This window comes from Myxocyprinus asiaticus, chromosome 34 (genome assembly GCF_019703515.2).
Source record: "Myxocyprinus asiaticus isolate MX2 ecotype Aquarium Trade chromosome 34, UBuf_Myxa_2, whole genome shotgun sequence".
NCBI classification, from domain to species: Eukaryota; Metazoa; Chordata; class Actinopteri; order Cypriniformes; family Catostomidae; genus Myxocyprinus; species Myxocyprinus asiaticus.
In genome coordinates, this window is record NC_059377.1 from 27,493,742 (window position 1) to 27,514,875 (window position 21,134).

At 37.8% G+C, this 21,134-nt stretch overlaps 1 protein-coding gene across 1 annotated transcript in view; it reads right to left on the minus strand.

Annotated features, from left to right (window-relative positions):
- The window catches only part of LOC127425389 (CUB and sushi domain-containing protein 3-like), a 701,868-nt gene that overhangs the window by 240,933 nt on the left and 439,801 nt on the right, over positions 1 to 21,134 (minus strand). Inside the window, exon 10 of the mRNA XM_051671320.1 lies at positions 13,363 to 13,484. Within this exon, the coding sequence (XP_051527280.1) occupies positions 13,363 to 13,484 (122 nt within the window). The remainder of the gene's footprint in view (positions 1 to 13,362; positions 13,485 to 21,134) is intronic.

The following is a 21,134-nucleotide window of genomic DNA, read 5'->3' on the forward strand; positions in this document are numbered from 1 at the left end:
ATATTATAAGTGAATCGAACTATAAGCATCTACATCTGAGATGCTGTTCTTGAGTAGTGCTCAAATATTGCACACTGCTGTGAAGGTTAAAAATAGCTGCGAGTACACCACCAGCCAATGCGTGAATTTGTGTCAACAGAGCAGCGCCATTCATTAACGTGCTGAGCATACTATATATTTACTTATTAAACACAGCCTTTTGTGATTCACAGAGCTATCGCACATCTTCAAGTGGCTTTGAATAAAATGCACGAGTCATATGAACTGCTTTAATGGTGTTTTTATGGTTCTTTTATATCATTTTTGGAGCTTGACAGTAACGAACAGGACTAACACACAGTATCGGATTTGGATTGGGCTCGTTGGACCGATACCCGATCCGTCTAAAAGCTTCAGTATCAGAGCTGATACCGATCCAGGTATCGGATTGGTGCATCCCTAATAAGAATGACAAACAATGTCTATAATATCATAAATGTATTTAAATTTCTGCCACAAAGCAGCCTTGTGCTCCCTCTCTTTCGCTCTCACCCACACCCACACACACTGACACACATACATACACACACACACATAGAGACTCAAGTCATGACCAACAAACAGAGCCTTGATCTAAACACACCCCCACGACTTGATCAATACAACTGTTTCTATATTATCTGAAATAACTTTTCATATGAGCAAATGTGTCTATGTATTTCACCCTAATCAGCCTCCCATAGTGGAAAACACTCTTGCGGTTCCCTTCTCCCATTCTTTCGCTCTCACACACACAGACACCCACACACAGACACACACACACACAAGCAAAAAAACAGAGCCTTCATGTCAGCACACCCCTGCAACTCAGTGGGGTTGTAAACAGTTGTTTAGCAACAGAAAATCTATATACAAGAATGGCAACACTCGCTACTGCTGCTGAGAAGTCTACTTAAACTTACATCTTGGCAATTTGAAGCAAAGTAACTGATGATGAGAGCTGGAGCAAAAAGAGAATTCACACATGCAATCTCTCTGAGTTTCTCTCTCTCTCTCACACACACACGCACACACCCACACACACGTTGGTGCGGCAATCCTATAGACTTTCCATTGACAATGATTTTTATACTGTACGAACTATAGATTCTATCCCCTAACCCTAACCATAACCTACCCCTAACCCTAACCCTCACAAAAAACTTTCTGCATTTTTACATAAAAATACAAACATAGTTCAGTATGTTTTTAAGCGATTTGAATTATGGGGACACTAGAAATGTCCACATAAACCACATTTATGGCATAATACCCTTGTAATTACCAGTTTGTAACCTAAAAAATCATCCTCGTAAACCACCCAAACCCGCCCACACACACGCACCCTTGTTACTCCAATAAGTGCTTAACAGCAACGCAAGCCTCCGTTACTAGTTCTCCACTGTGCATCATGACAAATTACCACCTCGGAGTGTGCATAATTTTTCAATAATTCAACGGCCCGTCGTCAATTACTCCTTATTTATATAAAGGCTAAATCTGGCTCTAAATTCTGAATGGAAAAGCCACATTTGAAGCGGTTGTAAAATATGCTGATATATGTGGCCACACAGCAATTGAATTCTATATGAAATTTCGCACATAGAATAGAATAATCTTTGATCTTTATGTAGCTTGGCAGCTTGGCTAATAAACTATAAATCCCCGTTCACACTGGCAGTGATGCAGAGCGACAAATCTCAATCATATTCACTGACACGAGAGACAGTGACCGCTGGCGACAAGATGTGGCCGTGGCAAGCGACATGCCAAAGTGGAGAAAATTGTACTTTATGCAAATGACGAGTGACATTCGGGAGTGTCTACCAATGAGAGAGAAGGCATTGAGGCTCGTCATTCGAGTGCAAGCAAGACAGAGGAAAAGTTATAATGTTGTGAGCGATTTCACTGTTCAGTATCATTTGTCTGTAACCACATGTATGGATATAATAAAACAATGATGCATGGAAAATCGTGTCAGAGACTGTTGGCATTCTGAGTGACTCCAATTCATATTTTGATAGATTGTTCGCCTTGTTAATATGATGCAACGAGCACTGCTGCAGGTTATTTAAAACACTCTCCATTGCAGAATATTTGGTTTTAGAGGAAAGAGAACTGATTCCTTGTCAAATTTGAATGATTTCTTAGTTTTACCGGCAGTAAATTTCATCTGTGATTTTCCAAAGCTTTGGCCAGTTGTGCAGTCAACCTTTTGCCGGATTCACACATACTTGAGCAACACATTGCATTTGGGCTTTCAAATGGGCTGCATCTATTTTCTAGGTTCCTAAGGCAACGGCAGGCAGTCACATGCACTTGTTTATCAGTGTACTTGGTTGTGATTTGTTAATATATCAAAGTCCCGTTCAAGGCAAGCCAGTCCACTTGGTGGTCATTTTTGGAATGCTCTCGGGCAGGCTGGCCAGCTATTTTCTTTGTAAACAAGTGACATAAAAGTACAGCTCCTATCTACTTGAATGGAGAAAGACTGAAATTTAAAAAAAAAGGTTAATCAATATGCAGACCTGTAAATTGTAGTGTATAGCTGGTTCTGTTTAAATATTGTTTATTTGTTTTTGCGTCTTTTCAAAAATCTCCTGATTATTTTAGTGTTCTACTGCACCCAGAGCCGCACGGCAAAAATAGGCTCTGCACTGAAACTATTGCTCACTGCCGTGTCTGGGACGCTTCACCTCGCTACTTACACATGCAATGTGAAGGGTGTATGGGCAGCGAAACGAAAACGTGCTGCTTACGTCCCGTTCATGGAGGATATGTGAAATCGGCGTTAGAGCAACAACAGTAGGAACGCCCACTAGCGATTTCACAGTACAGAGACTAGTGACATCCAGAGACAGTGTCACTAGTGGTGTGAAGGGGGCTTAAGATTTGCAGAAAGATGGTATATTGTGATTTTTACCTTTAATAAATCAAATTATTTTCACTAAATATCTTGCACTACATAGATTTTTGTGCAATCAAATGCTCTTTAGATATAGAATGTTCCTCCTGCTACCTGCAACTGACTAGCAAGAAGTAAACCATGTGCTATGTTTGGAATAGCATACTACTATTCTACTCTAAGTATGGTATTATTATTATACTTTTCCGAACTTAGCCATAGTTCATGGCTGTGACGTTACTGAAGCCTATTGGCTATTCAGAAAAAGAGATGAGCCCTTCGATATGTCACGCACAAACTTTGTTTCAATTGGAAATACTGTATGTCAACACAAAGAAGAAAATCCTATTGATTTCCTTTTTTTGGAAAACTATTGTCATTACTGTTGCCGCTTCTTAATGAGACACTCATTTTAATGAAGCACTCAAGGGCATGCGTCATGGTGATTTTACCACTGAGTTTGCATTGTGCCTTACAACACCCCTTAAATGTGGTAAAATCACTGTAATTCAAGGTCTTTCATTGCTTATTGCTAACAGTGTGTTGTGGAAACATAGTCTCATGAGAATTTAAAATTATTACTTATACATCAACTAATCACATATGCTTCACGACAAACGTGTTCGGAACCCGGAAGTGCTATCTTCCGTATTACACATCAGGGCTTTTAAAGCAGAAGTAAGTAACTTTTTCAATATTAAAATACTGTCTCATATCCCAGCTTAATATACAGATACAGCCATGAGTAAGTCATTCATAGGTTAAGTTTCTTGAAAACTGTAAACACTGTCTCTGTAGCATTATGAAAATTCCTCTGTTTTGACTGACCCGTCTTAAGAGAGACAATAAGATTGATCGACAAATAGTGTGAGATGGCTTCGGGACTATCAGTTTCTTTGACCAACAGCAGATGGGGGTGTATTCAGAAAGCTATTTTGAAAACAATGTTTATTTTTTCAAATTCTGTTTGGTGGCCCTAGTGGCACATAAATATTACGAATTTTGATCCTGTGCATATTCTTCTGTTCAGTGGATTTTCAATCGTGTCACTTAAATGAGACTATTTCAGTCTCACCTGCAGTATTTTTCAGTACTATCATGTCAGCCCTCCAGCACACAGCGATCTGTCAAGTCAGGACCATGTCAAATGACAGTTCTGATTAACAAAAGTCACTGTCTACACATGACGGCAAGGTAAGTTTCACATTTTTCTGTTCTAACAAATGACATTTAGCAAGAAAATGTAGTTAAAATTCAGAAATATGAGCCAAATTTAGTATTTTTCTCCCTTAGGCTGTATTAAAGAGTACATAAACTATATTGGTTGAAACTTAGATGACTTTGATCAAAAGACTGATTTAAATATTTACATGATCAAAAGTAGTGACAACAGGGGCCTTAACAATCCCAGATTAGATTTTAAGTTCTCATCAAAATGTGTGTTCTTTTTGCTCCAGCTCCCTGTAGGACAGGAATGCGCTACAAAGAATCATTCATTTTCCTTTCATCTCTGATAGTGAAAAGCTATTAGAAAACCCCATACGTTTTTTTTTTTTTTAAACCCTGATGTAATCGTGGGGTGTGGAAAAAATAGATCCTGATAAAAAATGAAAATATGCTTCTGGGTATATCCTTATAGACATAGATAAATCACATGATTAAAAAGTATACAACTGTTTACCACTATCAAGTAGAATATAATTTGTATTTTTTTTAACTACAATACATTCCTTGTACAGTGTATATATATATATATATATATATATATATATATATATATATTCAATCACTTCCATTTCACTTCTGTTGGATTAATCCCACTAAAATCATCAACCTGACCACCCTGACCAGCTTAGGCTTTGTTAAAAAAAAAAAAAAAAAGTAATTCCCCCAGCCAGGTTTTTACTTTGTATTAGGTTCTTTCCCTTTTTTTTTTTTTTTTTTTTGTAATATAAAATGGAATGTATATATACACCGATCAGCCATAACATTAAATCCACCTGCCTAATATTGTGTAGGTCCCCCTCATTCCGGGACATCCCTGGAAAAGACGGTGCTGGATGGCAGTATGTGGTGCTCCAAAACGTGTACATATCTGTCTGCATTCATGGTGTTCTCACAGATGTGCGAGTTACACATGCCATGGGCACTGACACACCCCTGGCCCATACAGACACTAGCTTTTGGACCTGACCCAATCCCAAGCCCATGTTCATGATATCCATTACAGATAAATGATGTTTTTTAAGACAGCGATGTCTGACAGATCAGAGATCACGCGCATTCAGAAGTGGTTTTCGTCTTGCCTTTTACACACAGAGATTTGACCATATTCCTTGAATATGTCTTTGGGGAACATTGTTCTCAAAGTGCTGGATTATTTGATGAAGCATCTCTTGCCAAATTGACAAGTCTCGAATGATCCTTACTCTTGACGGACTAGGCTGTTTTTGGAGGCTCCTTATATACTATGACACAATTTCCTCACCTGTTTAACATCTGTTTCACATCGCCTTGTTATTTTAACTCATCTAATTGTTATTAGTCTTAAATTGTCCCTGTCTCAACTTTTTTGAAGCATGTTCAAATTAGCAAAGGGTGATTATAATTTACAAATCACTTCTTTTTGTTTTTATTAGCATTTTTCATACTGTTTTGAATTGGGGTTGTGTGTATATATATATATATACACAGTATATGTGTGTGTGTGTGTGTGTCCGTGTATTTGCCCCAAATGAAGGCTAAATAACATTTAAGAGAAGAGAGATTCCCAAAAAAAGGCTACCTTAATTGAATGGTCACAACCAGCATGAGTGGACATGTTTCTGCCTGTTGTGATCTGACCTTTGATGTTCCCTCTGAGGTTAATGTCCAATCTGGGCATCAATCTCAAATGAAAGACCAGTGGGGCGATAGCATTGTAGTTTCTGCTTGACAAATCAGGTCACGCTCCATTCAAGATCTACACTCTGAAAAACACCCACCTATGAATGCACAGAGTGATATTTAACACTGTTGTCTTATGATTTTTTCTTCAAGGCCAGAGGACACAACACATGCACAACACATGCACTGTAAATGAGGATGGAAACAATGTTTGCCTTCTGCAACGGCCTTGACTCTCATATGCATGGCAAGTAAATCAAGTAAATTTCTCTTAACAACCGAGGCCCAAAGCACCGAGCTAAGCAGAGAAAACAAATCCCTGGGTTAACCAGTGATGCGTTATAATTATCCATATCGTCACTGCTGTTGTTTATAAAAAAATTAAAAAAAAAAACATAAATAAAAATAAAAAAAAAAATCAACAAAAAGAAACCAAACTGACATTGTATCCTCCAGTCTCAAAATCCAAAGGTCTCACGGTGGACTCTAAATTTAATTAAGCCTGTGCAGACCCTCCAGTTCACTCTCACCAAGGTTAAAACAGAGAGTGCAATATAAATAAATTGGCACATTTAAATTGTGTCTGCCAAAAATAAACGAAGCAATAATGTTCAGGGCTGTAAGAGACAGCTAGCTATTGCTCACCTGACAGAGGGCACAGTAAACTGGCAGCACTGGCTAGGTACTATTTAAATCTTGAACTGAAATGTACCTGAAATGCAATTTTCTGTCGCAACTTAATTCCTCTACTGTAGCTGAATGACTTTTGCCAAATGCTTTTTGCATAATTTAGTGAAACTCACCTATTATACTTTAAAAACAAAACACTTTAGTGCTAAAAATGCAAAAACTTTTTTGCTCAGTTAAAAGTGTGACAATTAAGGGGATAGTTCACCCTATAACTAAAATAATGTCAGCATCATGTTGTTCCAACCCTGTTTTACTTTTTTTTACTTTTGTGGAATGCAAAAGGAGATGTTAGACACTGACAGCCACAATAACCATTCAATTTCACTGCATCTTCTTTCCACAGAATGAAAGTTATATAGGTTTTGAACAATATGAGTTAATAATGACAGAATTAAAATTTTTGGGTGAACAAAAAGTGTAGCTTTAAGCGTACCACTATAATGCCTGAATATGTTTTTAACCCTTTAAGCTCTGGAGGTTTTTTAAAGATTTCCTGTTTCAGCGACTTCTATAATCTATAAAAAAATCTATAAAAAACCCAAAGAGGGTCAATTGTTTGGTATCATTTTAAAGAAAACTTTTCAAAATGTTTAATGATATAGATGTTGATAAATTATGAGACTCTCAACCTAAGAAATTGCTGAAAATGCAAAAAAAAAAAAAAAAAACTTTTTTTCGTATTTATTTCTGATTAGACATTATATATCTCAGGGTGTAAATAAGGTCGTGCCGAAAAAACTGTTTTATTTCCAATTATGTCACCTGTAACAGAGTAAAATTATGTGCTGATACAACAAAGCAGAAATAAGTTATAGCATTACAAAAAATAATTTATCCTAGTGTCCAAAAATGTCTCCAAGTTACAAAGGCCTCTCCAAACAAATCAAACGGACCCACTTTATATTAGGTGGCCTTAACTACTATGTACTTAACCATTTGATACAATGTACTTATGTACATACATGTTGTTGCATTGTAACTACATTTAAAGTACTTGCATTTAATTATATTCATAGTTACACTGTTAAATTTACCCCTAACCCAAACCTTACCCCAAAACCTAACTCTAACCCCTAATCCTAACCCTAACCCACCATTACTCCTAAACCTAAACGTACCTCAACCTCAGTAAAAGCAAATGTGGGAATCTTGCAGAACAACATGCTACCTTACCATAGCCTTGTATGTATTTAATGTTAGCAGATAGTAGTTAAGGCCACCTAATATAAAGTGTGACCAATAAAACATAATAATTGTACATAAGAATTAATTACATATGCAAATACAACAATGACTAAAGGTATGCTCTCTCTACAAAGCATGCTGGCATGAGTAACAAGATCTCATTCAGTTCCATTCTGTGTCATTTGAACCATCATAGAATCTGTGTCATGTACTTGGCACCATCTCCTGGTGGCCATATGTAATTAGAGTGAACAATCCTCTCTGCCCATATTTGGATGTCTTCAACCTCTGGTTGCAGTGAACTGAAACCTAACACGATGGTGCCATGATGCTGGACAACATACTACATCATTTCTGATGCAGTCATCTGATCCAGGAAAGCTAACATGTTTTTACAATAATATTTACAGTGAAAAATTATTAATAAATTATCAAAACAGAACACTTCTGATTTGTCTGCAAATTTCAAATCACTTGTTCAGTTTTGGTCATAATGCCTTCATGCATTGTAAAGTACAGCTTCTCAGCTTTAAAACGATACCTATTTTGTGTTGGTCAAGACTGTAGTTATTAATATTTTGATAATTATATTTATGGGTTAAAATAGTACTCTAGACAACACATAATTGATTAAAGAATGCATTAGAGTCAACTTTAACACTAAAACATATTCAGAGCCAAATGCAACATTATGTTTCATCCTCTCATAACCTAAAAAGGCCTTGTATGCCACTAAAACTGGTTAATGTTATGGCCATTAAAAAAAAAAAAAACAACCAAAAAAACACTTTCTTAGGGTAGTGTCTACAAACTCTTTGATTTATTGAAAACAACACGCCAAAGCCAAGTCTGCAGGAAAACAAAACAAGCGTCTCAGTTCGCGCTGGCGGAGTTCCAGACCTTTTAAAGTGGTCAAATGTGAACTAAAAAAAATAAAAATTTAGGTACTGAAAAAAAGGGAAAAACATCTCCATGGCCCACAAGGCTTTCATGCTACCCTCCATCCATCATACGATGGGAAATTGTCCAGGCGATTTCATCACGGCCTTCTGAACATTCTGGTCCTGAGAAAGTTGCTCTGTGAAGGACGGCTTTTCATCTCAAACTTTGCGTGATTTTAGCCCTGAAGAAGTTTGAGAAAATGTATGACTGAATAGTCAAAGCAATAGATGTGAATAGTTTAAAGGGATAGTACACACAAAAATAACAATTAATAATTTATTTACCCTCATGTTGTTCCAAACTGATTTTACTTCTTTCTTCTGTGAAACACAGATGGAGATGTTAGGCACAGCAGCCTCAGTCACCATTAACTTTCATTGTATGGAGAGAGAGAGGAAAAAAAAGATGCAATAAAAGTGAATTGTGACTGAGGGCCCCACCATCACTTTGTGTGTTCCTCTAAAAAAAAGAAAGTCAGTCATACAGGTTTAGAACATGAGCTTGAAAAAAGATGACAAAATTTTCATTTTGGGTAAACTATCCCTTTAACCAGGGTTTGAATGATCTAGGTACAAGCATGGTAGCACTCAGGTCCCTCTTTTTTTACATTTACAAACTGCATCCTGGAAGTACCAACCTGGATAAGCATAAAACTTCTTTATAGACCTACAAGTAGGCAGATAAAGAGAAGGTCAAACTTACTAAACAGAGAAAATGGTGTGTTCTTTTTAATTTATTGCCTGCGTGTATCATTTCCACTATCGCCAAGAGCCAATCTCAGAGGCCTTGACTTGAGGTTAGGAAGAATTTTCAGGGTTTTTTGTTTGTTGCGCTTGGGAGGTCTGCTATTTAGAGATGAATTGCAATGTTAGTGACTCAGATAACCTAGAATCAATTATGAGGTCCGGCACTGACAAGGCAGAGACAGCTGAGGTGCTGTTCTAGTTGTTATTATAAATGTGGGGGAGAGTGATATCCATGTCCTGAGTCACTCCATTGCCTGTTCATCACTATGAACTCCTACTGAAAGCAACTGTTGGTCTCTGAGGAGACACTGATTAAAAGGGATCGCTTCATGCAAATGTATTGCATACACATTTATTTCCTTGCCATAAATGCCTTTGGCTTGCTCAAGGGGGCTTTAAGACATAAAGGCATGGTTTTCTGTTTAAGTTGCTTTAAAACAATACATTGTGAAAAGCACTATATAAAGTTCACTATTCTAAAGAGATCTATTGACATGCGTTTGTTCTATACATGGCGACAACAGGAGGAAACCGCATCCCAGACAGTGTAGCTGGGTGTCACTGGCTGTGTATAGTGTTTTGAAATGGCCATATGTATTTGGAATTAAAGTGATACCATAGCACTTGATGTTACAAATAACAGTATTAGCAAACTGCACCGGAGCTGCAGACGTCTAAGATTCTGAGACATCTGAGCTCATTTGGAGTGTTTACATGCAAGACAAACCACATTTTACAGCACCCTAAAACTAATCAAGTTTCCCTTTCTGGACAGCTATTCAGCTTGTTCAAATGAGTAGTTTTGCAAACCCTACTTCACACACACTCATCTCTCCTCTCCTTGACATGGCACGCGCTGCAAAATGTTGGAATTAAACTGAAATGTGGCTATAAAAACCACAACAGCAATAAAACAGACACTGTTCATCTTTATAACACATAACTAACAAAGCCCATCATGCAGTTTCCAATAAAAGTGTATGGGATTTGTACAGAAATGGGGTGGGTAGAGAGGGGGCAAGGCTACAATAACAGGCAAAAAAGTACAGGGGAGGAGGGCAGGAGCCATCAAATAGAAGGCCAGGAGAAGCAGGGCAGGCAAAGGAGCAGATGCCCATGCTCTCTCTCCCTCTCTCTACTTCAACTGCAGCATCGCCACAGGCCGTAGGCCAGGAACTGAGCAGAGCCACGCCAGAATACTAATGCCAATCTGTGGAACTCTGGAACACCAGACTGAGGTACTACTAGGGGTGCTAGAGATGTCGATGTTTTAAAGGGACAGTTTATCCAAAAATGAAAATTCTATTATTTACTCACCCTCATGTTTTTCCAAACCCATATGACTTACTTTCTTCTGTGAAATGTGCCTCATTCACCATTCACTTTCATGGCATTTTTCCATACAATAAAAGTGAATGGTGATTGAGGCTGTCATTTTGTCTACTGTGTTTCACAGAAGATAGAAAATCATACTAGTTTGGAATAACATCAGGGTAAGTAAATGATGGCAGAATTTTCACTATTGGGTTAAATATCCCTTTAAGAGAACCTTGGCCTCAGGACACAAGCTGTTCAGTCCCCCAACACACACCATATTTAAACAGTGTGGTCCCACAAGCACACATATGCATGCAATTTATGATTAGCAGGCTTAAAGGGCTATATTGTAATAACACATGCATGAAATATGCATTATTTACCTCAGGGATGGACTGGGACTAATATACAACATGGGACCTGTCCTGGCCCATCACAACCCACAGTGGACAGTCCCCCACAATATGTATCACTTAATCATTTAATACAAACTAATGCCTGCTTTAGGGGTCTAAAATTCTGAAACGAGCATTTTTGTAATTTCATAAATTTCTTTTCATTACAAATTATATTATCAACCTAACAATTTGATTAAAAAGTTGTATGAAAAGTTGAGAATTTCGTAGTATTTGGCATGTTGCCTTTTTTAATGACAGCATGCACTTGTGCTGGCATGAACTGGCAAGTTTGTGCAAAACCTGATTTTTAAATCTGACCTTTCGTATAGAGTAAACATGGCCAGTGCCAAATTGCTTATAAAGTATAATGAATAAACTGCTGACCTAGAAATAGGGATGTTCTAAAATATAGATTTATTTATTATTGATCGGCACATTATTTTATCGATAAATTTTTAAGGCATCGATATATTAACATCAGATGACATTTAAATTTGAAGCCTAATTTGTGCGTTTTCAATTCACTGTCAGTTGCATTCCATTCAATGAAGTCTGACATAATAACTTTGGGAGACATAACATTTACTGAAGCCAGTCATGGCATGGACAAGGCACAAATATCATACACACATTATGAGCTGATTGCAGTCAAAGTTACAAAAGGATTATGTACTTATTTAAGAATTAACAAAGTGACATTGATGAGTTTGCAGGTTAGTGTATGAAACAGGTGTAACTGTGCAAACTGAACGATTCGAAATGGTGTGGTTTATTATGCAATTTCCCTGTATGTAGCATTGAATAGGTCTTTCTAATTAAGCTGTCAAACATTCTGAGATGCTATTCTTCTCACCTCAATTGTAGAGAGCTGTTATCTGAGTTACCGTGGACTTTGTCCATTCAAACCAGTCTGGCCATTCTCTGTTGACCTCTCTCATCAACAAGGCATTTCTGTCCACAGAACTTAAATTCTAGAGACTGTTGTATGTGAAAATCCCAGGAGATCAGCATTTACAGAAATACTCAAACCAGCCATCTGGCACCAACAATCATCCATGCAATTATATAATTAGCCAATTGTGTGGCAGCAGTGCAGTGCAAAAAATCATGCAGATATGGGTCATGAGCTTCAGTTAAAGTTCACATCAACCATCATAATGGGGAAACATGTGATCTCAGTGATTTGGGCCGTGGCATGATTGTTGGTGCCAGATGGGCTGGTTTGAGTATTTCTGTAACTGCTGATCTCTTGGGATTTTCACGCACAACAATCTCTAGAATTTATCAGAATGGTGCCAAAACCATCCAGTGAGCGGCAGTTCTGTGGACGGAAATGCCTTGTTGATGAGAGAGGTCAACAGAGAATGGCCAGACTGTTTCAAACTGACAAAGTCTATTGGAACTCCGATAACTGATCTGTACAATGGTGGCGAGAAGAACAGCATCTCAGAATGCTGTCCTGAGATGCGGGTTGGTGCTGTTGGTGCTGCACGAGGGGGACCTACACAATATTAGGCAGGTGGTTTTAATGTTGTGGCTGATCAGTGTATCATCCAGTAATGACTAGAGTAAATTATCTATGTATGTGTGTTAGTACCTTTATAGAAAATAATTGTTTCAAATTTTAGAGCACGTCATGTTGTCTGACAAATGCGTCAGGTGTGTGGCCCACTTTAATTTACCCTGCTGCTCACACTTAACCAAAGTATGAGAAATATGTTTGAAAAGACAAAGAGTATTGTGCAACGAGCGACCCAATTTATATCCAAAAACATCCCGATATATATTGATAATAATCGTAGAAATCTTCAAATTACTGATATGTGAAAACGGCATCAATCCCAAGCCTACCTAGAAATAGTGCAGATTTTTAAATATTTGTTTTATGTCCTAACTTTTCTGTGAAAAATACTAAAACTTTTTTTAATATCAGATTTTTTGTTTTTTTTGTTTTGTTTTTTACTGTAGTCTCAGACTTTTGGACCCCACTGTTCTGTGTGACAGTTGTATCACATTGTGTGAATACTCTTTCCATTTAAACTACCTGCAAGAAAAAGATCATCCAAAAAAAAAAAAAGAAAAAAAAAAACTTTAAAAGCATGAATTCAGCTAATGTTTTTCCAGAAGAAGACAGCTTGCATTATCAAGAAATTAAACAGATGTTTTCAGCATTGAACTTGTAACAAGAGCTGAAGGTGTGCTTCTAGAATATGAAAGATGTTACAGCATTAATATGCTTATCACACACATTTGTGCAGTGTGATGCTGATTTTACCTTGTTTGGGTTGCTGGCTGTAACGATCCACACACACTGGGAGTTGCTCTCATACTGAATGGGGAAATTCGGTGAGGTAAAAGTCCCAGACGGACCTTGAAGATTTGATCCACAAGTTTTCACTATTTCAAAAGAGTGAGAGAAAAAGAAAATGGCAAGATAGAATTAGGAGTGTGCTTTTATCTTCAAAAGCCTGTCAAAGTATCTGGTAATTGGCTTCAGCTGTGGTCAGCGGCCACTTAAAAGTTTCTACTATTGATTTGATAATTAGAAAAAAGTCTGTGACCCAGCTTATCTCCAGGGATTGAGTTTCACTTACCGGTCTTAATGTTTTAGTGGGATTTGTATGGCTCATATCGGAATATAACCCACAAGCCTTAACCAGTCTTCCATGACCATCTTTGTCAAAGATTAGCAATCCAATCAAACCCTCAGATGACTAACTTCATGGCGGCTAAATCAGTTAATTTAAAGCAGGCTTAACTAAACACACTTGGGCCTGATACGCTATTTTAATATAGAAATGTCAGTTATAATTTGCTAAGTAGACACGCTCAGCTGTTTCTCTCCCAAAGCCAGTGACAGAGATACTGACGACTACAGGGTTTTACGCCTTCTCAGCCTCTTGTATTTGCCGTATTTATCATGCTTGATGTCAACATAACAGGGCTTTGATGAAAAGACAAGGAGGCATTATCTCCAACGGCACCAGGATGGACTATCGACATCTTGAAAATCAAAAACGTATTATATCGGGCATGCACGGGGGAACTGCGAGGCTCCTTCGGGCCTGAAAGCGCTCTTTTTCCTCTAAAAGTCATTCGCTCGTCAAGGGGCTCCTAATTAGAGAAGCACCCTGTCACAAGCCCTCTCCAGTCTGGCATTCGTAATAAACTTTAGCTTTAACTGATGAGGTAGTCATAAAGGAAGAATACCAAAAAACCTACTGTATTTTCCAGCAGTGAGAGTTTAGCGCAAAACGTGTGTATCTTTACTAAACGGATAGTTGACCCAAAAATGAAAATTCTCTCATCATTTACTCACCCTCATGACATCCCAGATGTGTATGACTTTCTTTCTTCTGCTGAACACAAATGAATTTTTAGAAGAATATTTCAGCATATTGTAGGTCCTCACAATGCAACTGAATGGGTATCAAAATGTTGAAGCTACAAAAGGACATAAAGTCAGCATAAAAGTCATCCATATGACTCCAGTGGTTCAATACATATCTTCAGAAGCAATATGATAGGTGTGGATGAGAAACAGATCAATATTTTAGTCTTTTTATAACTATCATTCTCTACTTTCTTCTTCTTTTGTTTTTGGCGTTTCACATTATTTGTGCATATCGCCACCTTCTGGGCAGGAAGGAGAATTTATGGTAAAAAAAGGATCGCTATATATGACACCAATCATATTGCTATATAGATGATCATGATACAGATTTAACCACTGGAGTTATATGGATTACTTTTATGCTGCCTTCATGTGCATTTTGGAGGTTCAAAATTGTGGTACCCATTCACTTGTATTGTGAGGACCTAAAGAGCTGAAATATTCTTCTAAAAAAGAGGGGGGAAAAAATCATACACATCTGGGATGGTATGAGGGTATGCAATTAATGATGGAATTTTCATTTTTTGGTAAACTATAATTTGTGAAATATTAGCTCATGTTACTTTTGTGTCATGTGACTCATCAATAATCAATATCAATATCAATAAAACATTAGGAGGTTCTCAACTGGTTTTGCTTCAGGGCCCAAATTTTAAATTAGATTTCAAGTGGTGACCTGACAAGTATCAAAACTGTTTATTGTATAAATTTTAATCTGTATAGATTCTTGATGAATGTGGCCAAAAATTAATGCCACAAAATGCACAAATCATGTCCTTGTTGCAAGTAAAACTTTTTTAATATAGTATGGGTTATGTTTTCTTTTACCTTGTGTTGTTTTGTGCATGGTTTTTTAAGGATGAAGGCATGTCATGCAACCTGTCTTACTTGGCTAGCTTCGACCAAATGACAAATTAATTTGAGAAAAAATATGGTAGAGTTGGTGGACGAATGGCCTTTGGCATCAACAAAAGATATGGTAAGTATTTTTTCTTCCCTTTTAAAAGTCCTTATAAAAGCAAATGTTCTAATCTAACTATACATGATTATCTGGTTAGTTGCATTTTATTATTTGCATTTAGCATTATGTTTTCCCTGCTCTCCATAACCCCAGCACAGACCTGTGACCAACCAGTTGAGAACCACTGTTGCAAAATATTGTTAAGAGGTCTGTTAAACCAATGCTTTACAATTACCTCTAATTTCACATAATAACAGGTTCACTGGTTTAAATCATAATATATTTTATCAAGGACCAAAAAATGGACAGGGAAGGCACCCAAGTGGTGCCCAATAAATGGCTGAATTGAAATTTATGATTAACTCAGCATACCCCTGGGATGTCATGAAAATATAGATCTAGGCAATTTTCTGCATGATTTCAAGTGGCATCTTCTCAATTAGTTTGTGCAGTCTGTAGCCACAGGAACAAACGGGCACCCAAGTGATATGAAGGTAGTGATTAAGTAGAGAGCTAAAGGTCAGAGCCCCACTGAGACAAAGCCCCGCGCACTTCACATGTGTGTACAAGAGAGAAAGAGAGACAAAGTCTGGACACATGCAGATATACACTGATCATCCATGCAAAGTGAGATGGTCTGGGTTCTCGAGTGTGTAACAGTTTGAGCTTTCATGAGCTTTCCTTTTCGTTTTCCCTCACAGTGGGTTGCCATGTTCTGTGAGCATGTAGACCCCCAACGAAGAAGACAGCTGTCCAGATAGCTGCAGGCACTCTTCAACACAGATCTTACTCAGCCAGCAGTTACTTGAGTATCACACAGGATTATTTTCATCCCTGGCAGCATTTTGGTGATTAAACAATTTAACACTCTTGACTCTTTCTCTTTGACCTGGTTTAAGTCTTTTATTATTCTTCTAGTGTTTGTATTACATTCCCTTTTTCTCTTTCCATCATGCTATCTCATCTCTTAATCCCTCTTAGTCCTTCCAACTATTCTCTTGGAGAGTTCACCCAAAAATAAAAATTCTGTTTATCATTTACTCGCCCTCATGTTGTTCCAAACTCAGACTTTTTTGTATTTAGGTTTTTGTAGAACACATAAGGAGATGTCAGGCAGAATGACAGTTTTAGGCACCATTCACTTTCATTTTATGGGAAAAAAGATGAAATGTCGCCTTTGGCTACAGTCGCCTTTGGCTTGCTCACTGGGAGCCTAAAGACATTAAGACATGATTTTCTATAAATCTGTTCACTGGGGACATTAAAAGATTTAGGCATGACCAGTAAAGCTGCTTTGAAACAATGTAATTTAAAAAGATGGCTGACAATAAAAGTAAATGGTGATTTGAGGCTAACATTCTGCCTTACATCTCCTTTTGTTTTCCATGAAAGAAAGAAAGGAAGAGAAACAGGGCTGAAACAACATAAGGAGGAGATCATGATGACAGAAATAAATTTTTTGGTGAACTATCCCTTTAAAGCTTAAGTGTGTAATTCTTTCTCATATCCCAACTTAATATGCAGAGGCAGTTACAATTAAACCATTTGCACAGTAGGCTAACCTTCCTGAAAAGTGTAAACACCATGGCTCTACAGTGCTATCAAAACATTGATCTGTTTCTTTGAGCATCCCAACCAGGGGTGTGTTTCCAAAAAGCAGTGTTAGCCAACTATGGTCGCAGGTTCCATCGTTACTAACATAGATCAACAATTTGGTTATTAAACCTTAGTTTCAACGAACATTCGCAAACAGAATCGCATACAGCTCTCCATCTGTGGTTAGAAGCATAGTTTCTTGTTAGTTTGCTGTATGGACATCATTTGACTTCGCTGAGGCTTCTATATCTTTTATTCCATAGATATTTTTCATTTTGTCAAGACTTTGACAACATTTGCATGCATTTAAGAAAACGGCTTATTCCAAGGTTGGGAAGAAAGAGGTGTTCAAATGTCACATAAACGCGGATGCAGCCATTTAAGGCTGTTTAGAGAAAGCACTTAATCATACACGGTTTCTGTCCGAGAACACGGCTTATATGTGTTTACATTAATACATAAGTGAAGCTCTTATATGTTTTTGAAGAGTGCATGTGCGTATGTGCTCAAGTGCATCGGGGAACCCCGAAGTCTGATGTAAAGTGAAACCCCTATTGCAACGCAATGTATCTGTTGCATTTACATAGTGCACCTGGCTTTCGTGTCTTCAGCAGCTTTGCGCATTAAACAGCTTTCTGGAGTATGTGTAAATTAGCTATTATAATTTGATATCCTAAGAAGTTATTACTCCACTCCCTTAGTAACGTCATTAATGATAACTTAATACGGTTGAATCAACGTGGTTAGAACAATGGATGGGCAACATAGTTACTAGAGTTTCGGGAACAGTCATCACTAGCTAGTTAATTTCTCCAATGATGCATCATCGCACTATGTTGGTTAAGCAGTGAGTTACGTAGTTGTACAGGAAACACACCCCAGCCCGACACAGCAACTTTGGCTCAACTAATGCTGTGAGTTTGGGGTGGGACTATCTGTTTTCATTATTTCACCGTTCATCATTATTTCTGACATTCCGTTTGGTGAAGCCAGTGGTGCAGAAATGACACACTTCACCTTTAAGATGGTAAGAGCTACAAAATAAGGTAGTGCATACAGTGTGTCTATAAACACTTCAAAAGTCAGTGCCTACTGTTATTCCTGTAGTTGTGTTTCAGTGTGCTGTACTGGTCTTACATACAAGCGACAACGAATTATGGACAAGCTGGTGATTTAAGAATTCATGGAAGAGGTCCAGAAAGCTATATCAGTTCTTGCTGTGACGTATATCTGTGCATGCTTGTGCCTTCCCTGACAGCTCAATTAAGGCCTGCTAAATGAACGGCCTTGGCTTGGCGCTCTCGCCTGTAGCAAAGCAGCCAGAGAGAAATTATGTATAAAATTAAGGGACAGGGTGAGCAAACAATTCATTACTTGGCCAATGATAACCTGTCACTTTTTATCCTACCTTCACAAAACAATGACAAGAACTCTAACCTGCACAAGACTTTTACATTTGTTTACAGCTGACGGTAAAGATATTTAAAATTAACCATGAACTGTGCCGCCCCACCCCCACTCTCAATATTTGATTTCCACACTATACAAGCTTTATACAATAAACAATGCATATTGTTTAACAAGCCTTTCATTCATTAGAAGCTTTATACAAAGGTACAGTATGTATATACTCTAATTAAACATAGTTCATTTACCTCTTTTGCTTAAAAGCACACTGGCCTGACTGCCTAGAGTGAGTCTAATGCTATCTGATCTTTTAATCAAGAACATTGCAGTTGCTTTCCTAAGGGGCTGGCATTCAGAAAATATTTCAGTTTTATGCATCAAGATAACTGCCCATTGCCCAAATACCTGGCTTTATGTATCCCTTGTATATCCAGCCATATTTGTTGTTTTACACTCCCTGACATTTAAACTGTCCTCTGCTGGGAGAATGGGCCAAGTCAGCACCAAGCATAAAGATTAGAAGACTCCAAGACACTGGAACAGGGTGTACTAAAAACAATTGCCACCCAGAATGATCAATTACATCATTAACCCTCAACCACAATTTCTTGCCTTTATTTTGCTGCATGCTCTGGCCCTAATGCCACAAAACGTATACACATATACACTACCAGTCAAAAGTTTTGAAACACTTGACTGAAATGTTTCTCACGATATTACAAATCTTTTTATCTGAAGGCATATGCTTAAATGTTTGAAATTTGTTTGTAGACAAAAATATATTTGTGCCACCATATTAATTTATTTAATTATAAAACTAAAATATTATAAAAAAATTAAAATTAAAATAAAAGTTTTTGAAATTGATGACTTGGACAAAATAATAAAGAAAAGCAGCCAATAAGTGCCCAACATAGATGGGAACTCCTTCAATACTGTTTAAAAAGCATCCCAGGGTCAAGTGTACATGTCTGCAAATTCTAGGCAAAGGGTGACTACTTTGAAGATGCTAAAATATAACACAGTTTTGATTTATTTTGGATTTTGTTTAGTCACAACATAATTCCCATAGTTCCATTTATGTTATTCCATAGTTTTGATGACTTTACTATTATTCTAAAATGTAAAAAAAACATACATATATATATATATATATATATATATATATATATATATATATATATATATATATATATATATATATACACATATATATATATATATATATACACATATACATACATACATACATACATACATACATATACATATATATATATATAATAAAGAATGAGTAAGTGTTTCAAAACTTTTTACCGGTAGTGTATATATATATAGGCCTGTGCATTTTTTGTTTCCAAAATTAAGGACGCTTAATTAAGGATACTTAATGAAGGTGCACAAAAAAGCAAATAAAAGAAACAGCAATGCAAAATATCCCATGATCCTTAAATGTTATCCAAGATAACAATTAGTTACCCATGTCTCTCCAATTCATTTTGAGCTATGTATCCATAAAGTGTCCTCTCTGAAGGATGGAGACTGTTCAGTTGCTGTTTGTTTGCCTAAGGCAGTAAACTGACACTTAAAGCCAGTAGGGCTGTGTGAAGTCACTGCTGGCATGCAAAATTCTGCTCTGATTTTTATTGGTTGCCATGGCAATACTATGAGATTGCTCTGGTTTCCCCCACATGTCCAAAAACATGCAGGTTAAGTGAACTGGAGACTCTAAGTTCCCCATAGGTGTGAGTGAGAATCCCCCAGCCACTGGGGGTTGCGTCAGGAAGGGCATCTGGCGTAAAAACCTGTGCCAAGTAAAATATGCGGATCAAGGATGGTCCGCTGTGGCCACCCCTAATGGGAGCAGCCGAAAGAAGAAGAAGAAGATGGCAATACTATCAGATCGACTGAAAATAAAGTTTAGTAAGCTTGTCACAAATTAACTACAACACTTGAAATTAATTAATATTTCCCCCTTTAACCTAAACCCTCTAGCAATAATTAATCCTACTAAATATTAAAAAAAAAAAAAAAAAAAAAAAAAAAAAAACAAAAGGGCATTTTGTTTCTAAACAAACAAACAAAACGTCATGGTTACTTTCATAACCTCCGTTCCCTGATGGAGGGAACGAGACATTGTGTCAATGTAGTGACACTCGGGGGGACTTGGGAGCCCCAAACACCTCTGCTTTTTTGAAAAAAGGCCAATGGGAATTGGCGAGTGGAATTTGCATGCCACTCCCTTGGACATACGGGTATAAAAGGAGCTGGTATGCAACCACTCATTCAGGTTTTGTGCTGAGGAGCCGAGACCAGGTCCCGGCCATTTCAGCGGGTAGTTCAGCGTTGTGGCAAGAGGGACACAACGTCTCGTTCCCTCCATCATGGAACGGAGGTTACAAAAGTAACCATGACATTCCCTATCTGTCACTCACTTGACGTTGTGTCGATATGTGAGCTGGCGGTGTGTGACAGGCAGACCATTGTGTGCCTCGTAGCCAGCGCACCAGGCTGTCACGTAACCGAGGGGTGCCTCGGTCAGGGCGTACCAAAGTGGGCAGTGGGAGGATTCCCGGGAAGCAAACAGGTCTACCTGTGCTCGACCGAATCGACTCCAAATCAGCTGGACCACCTGGGGGTGGAGTCTCCACTCTCCCCTGAGCGTATCCTGTCATGACAGCGCATCCGC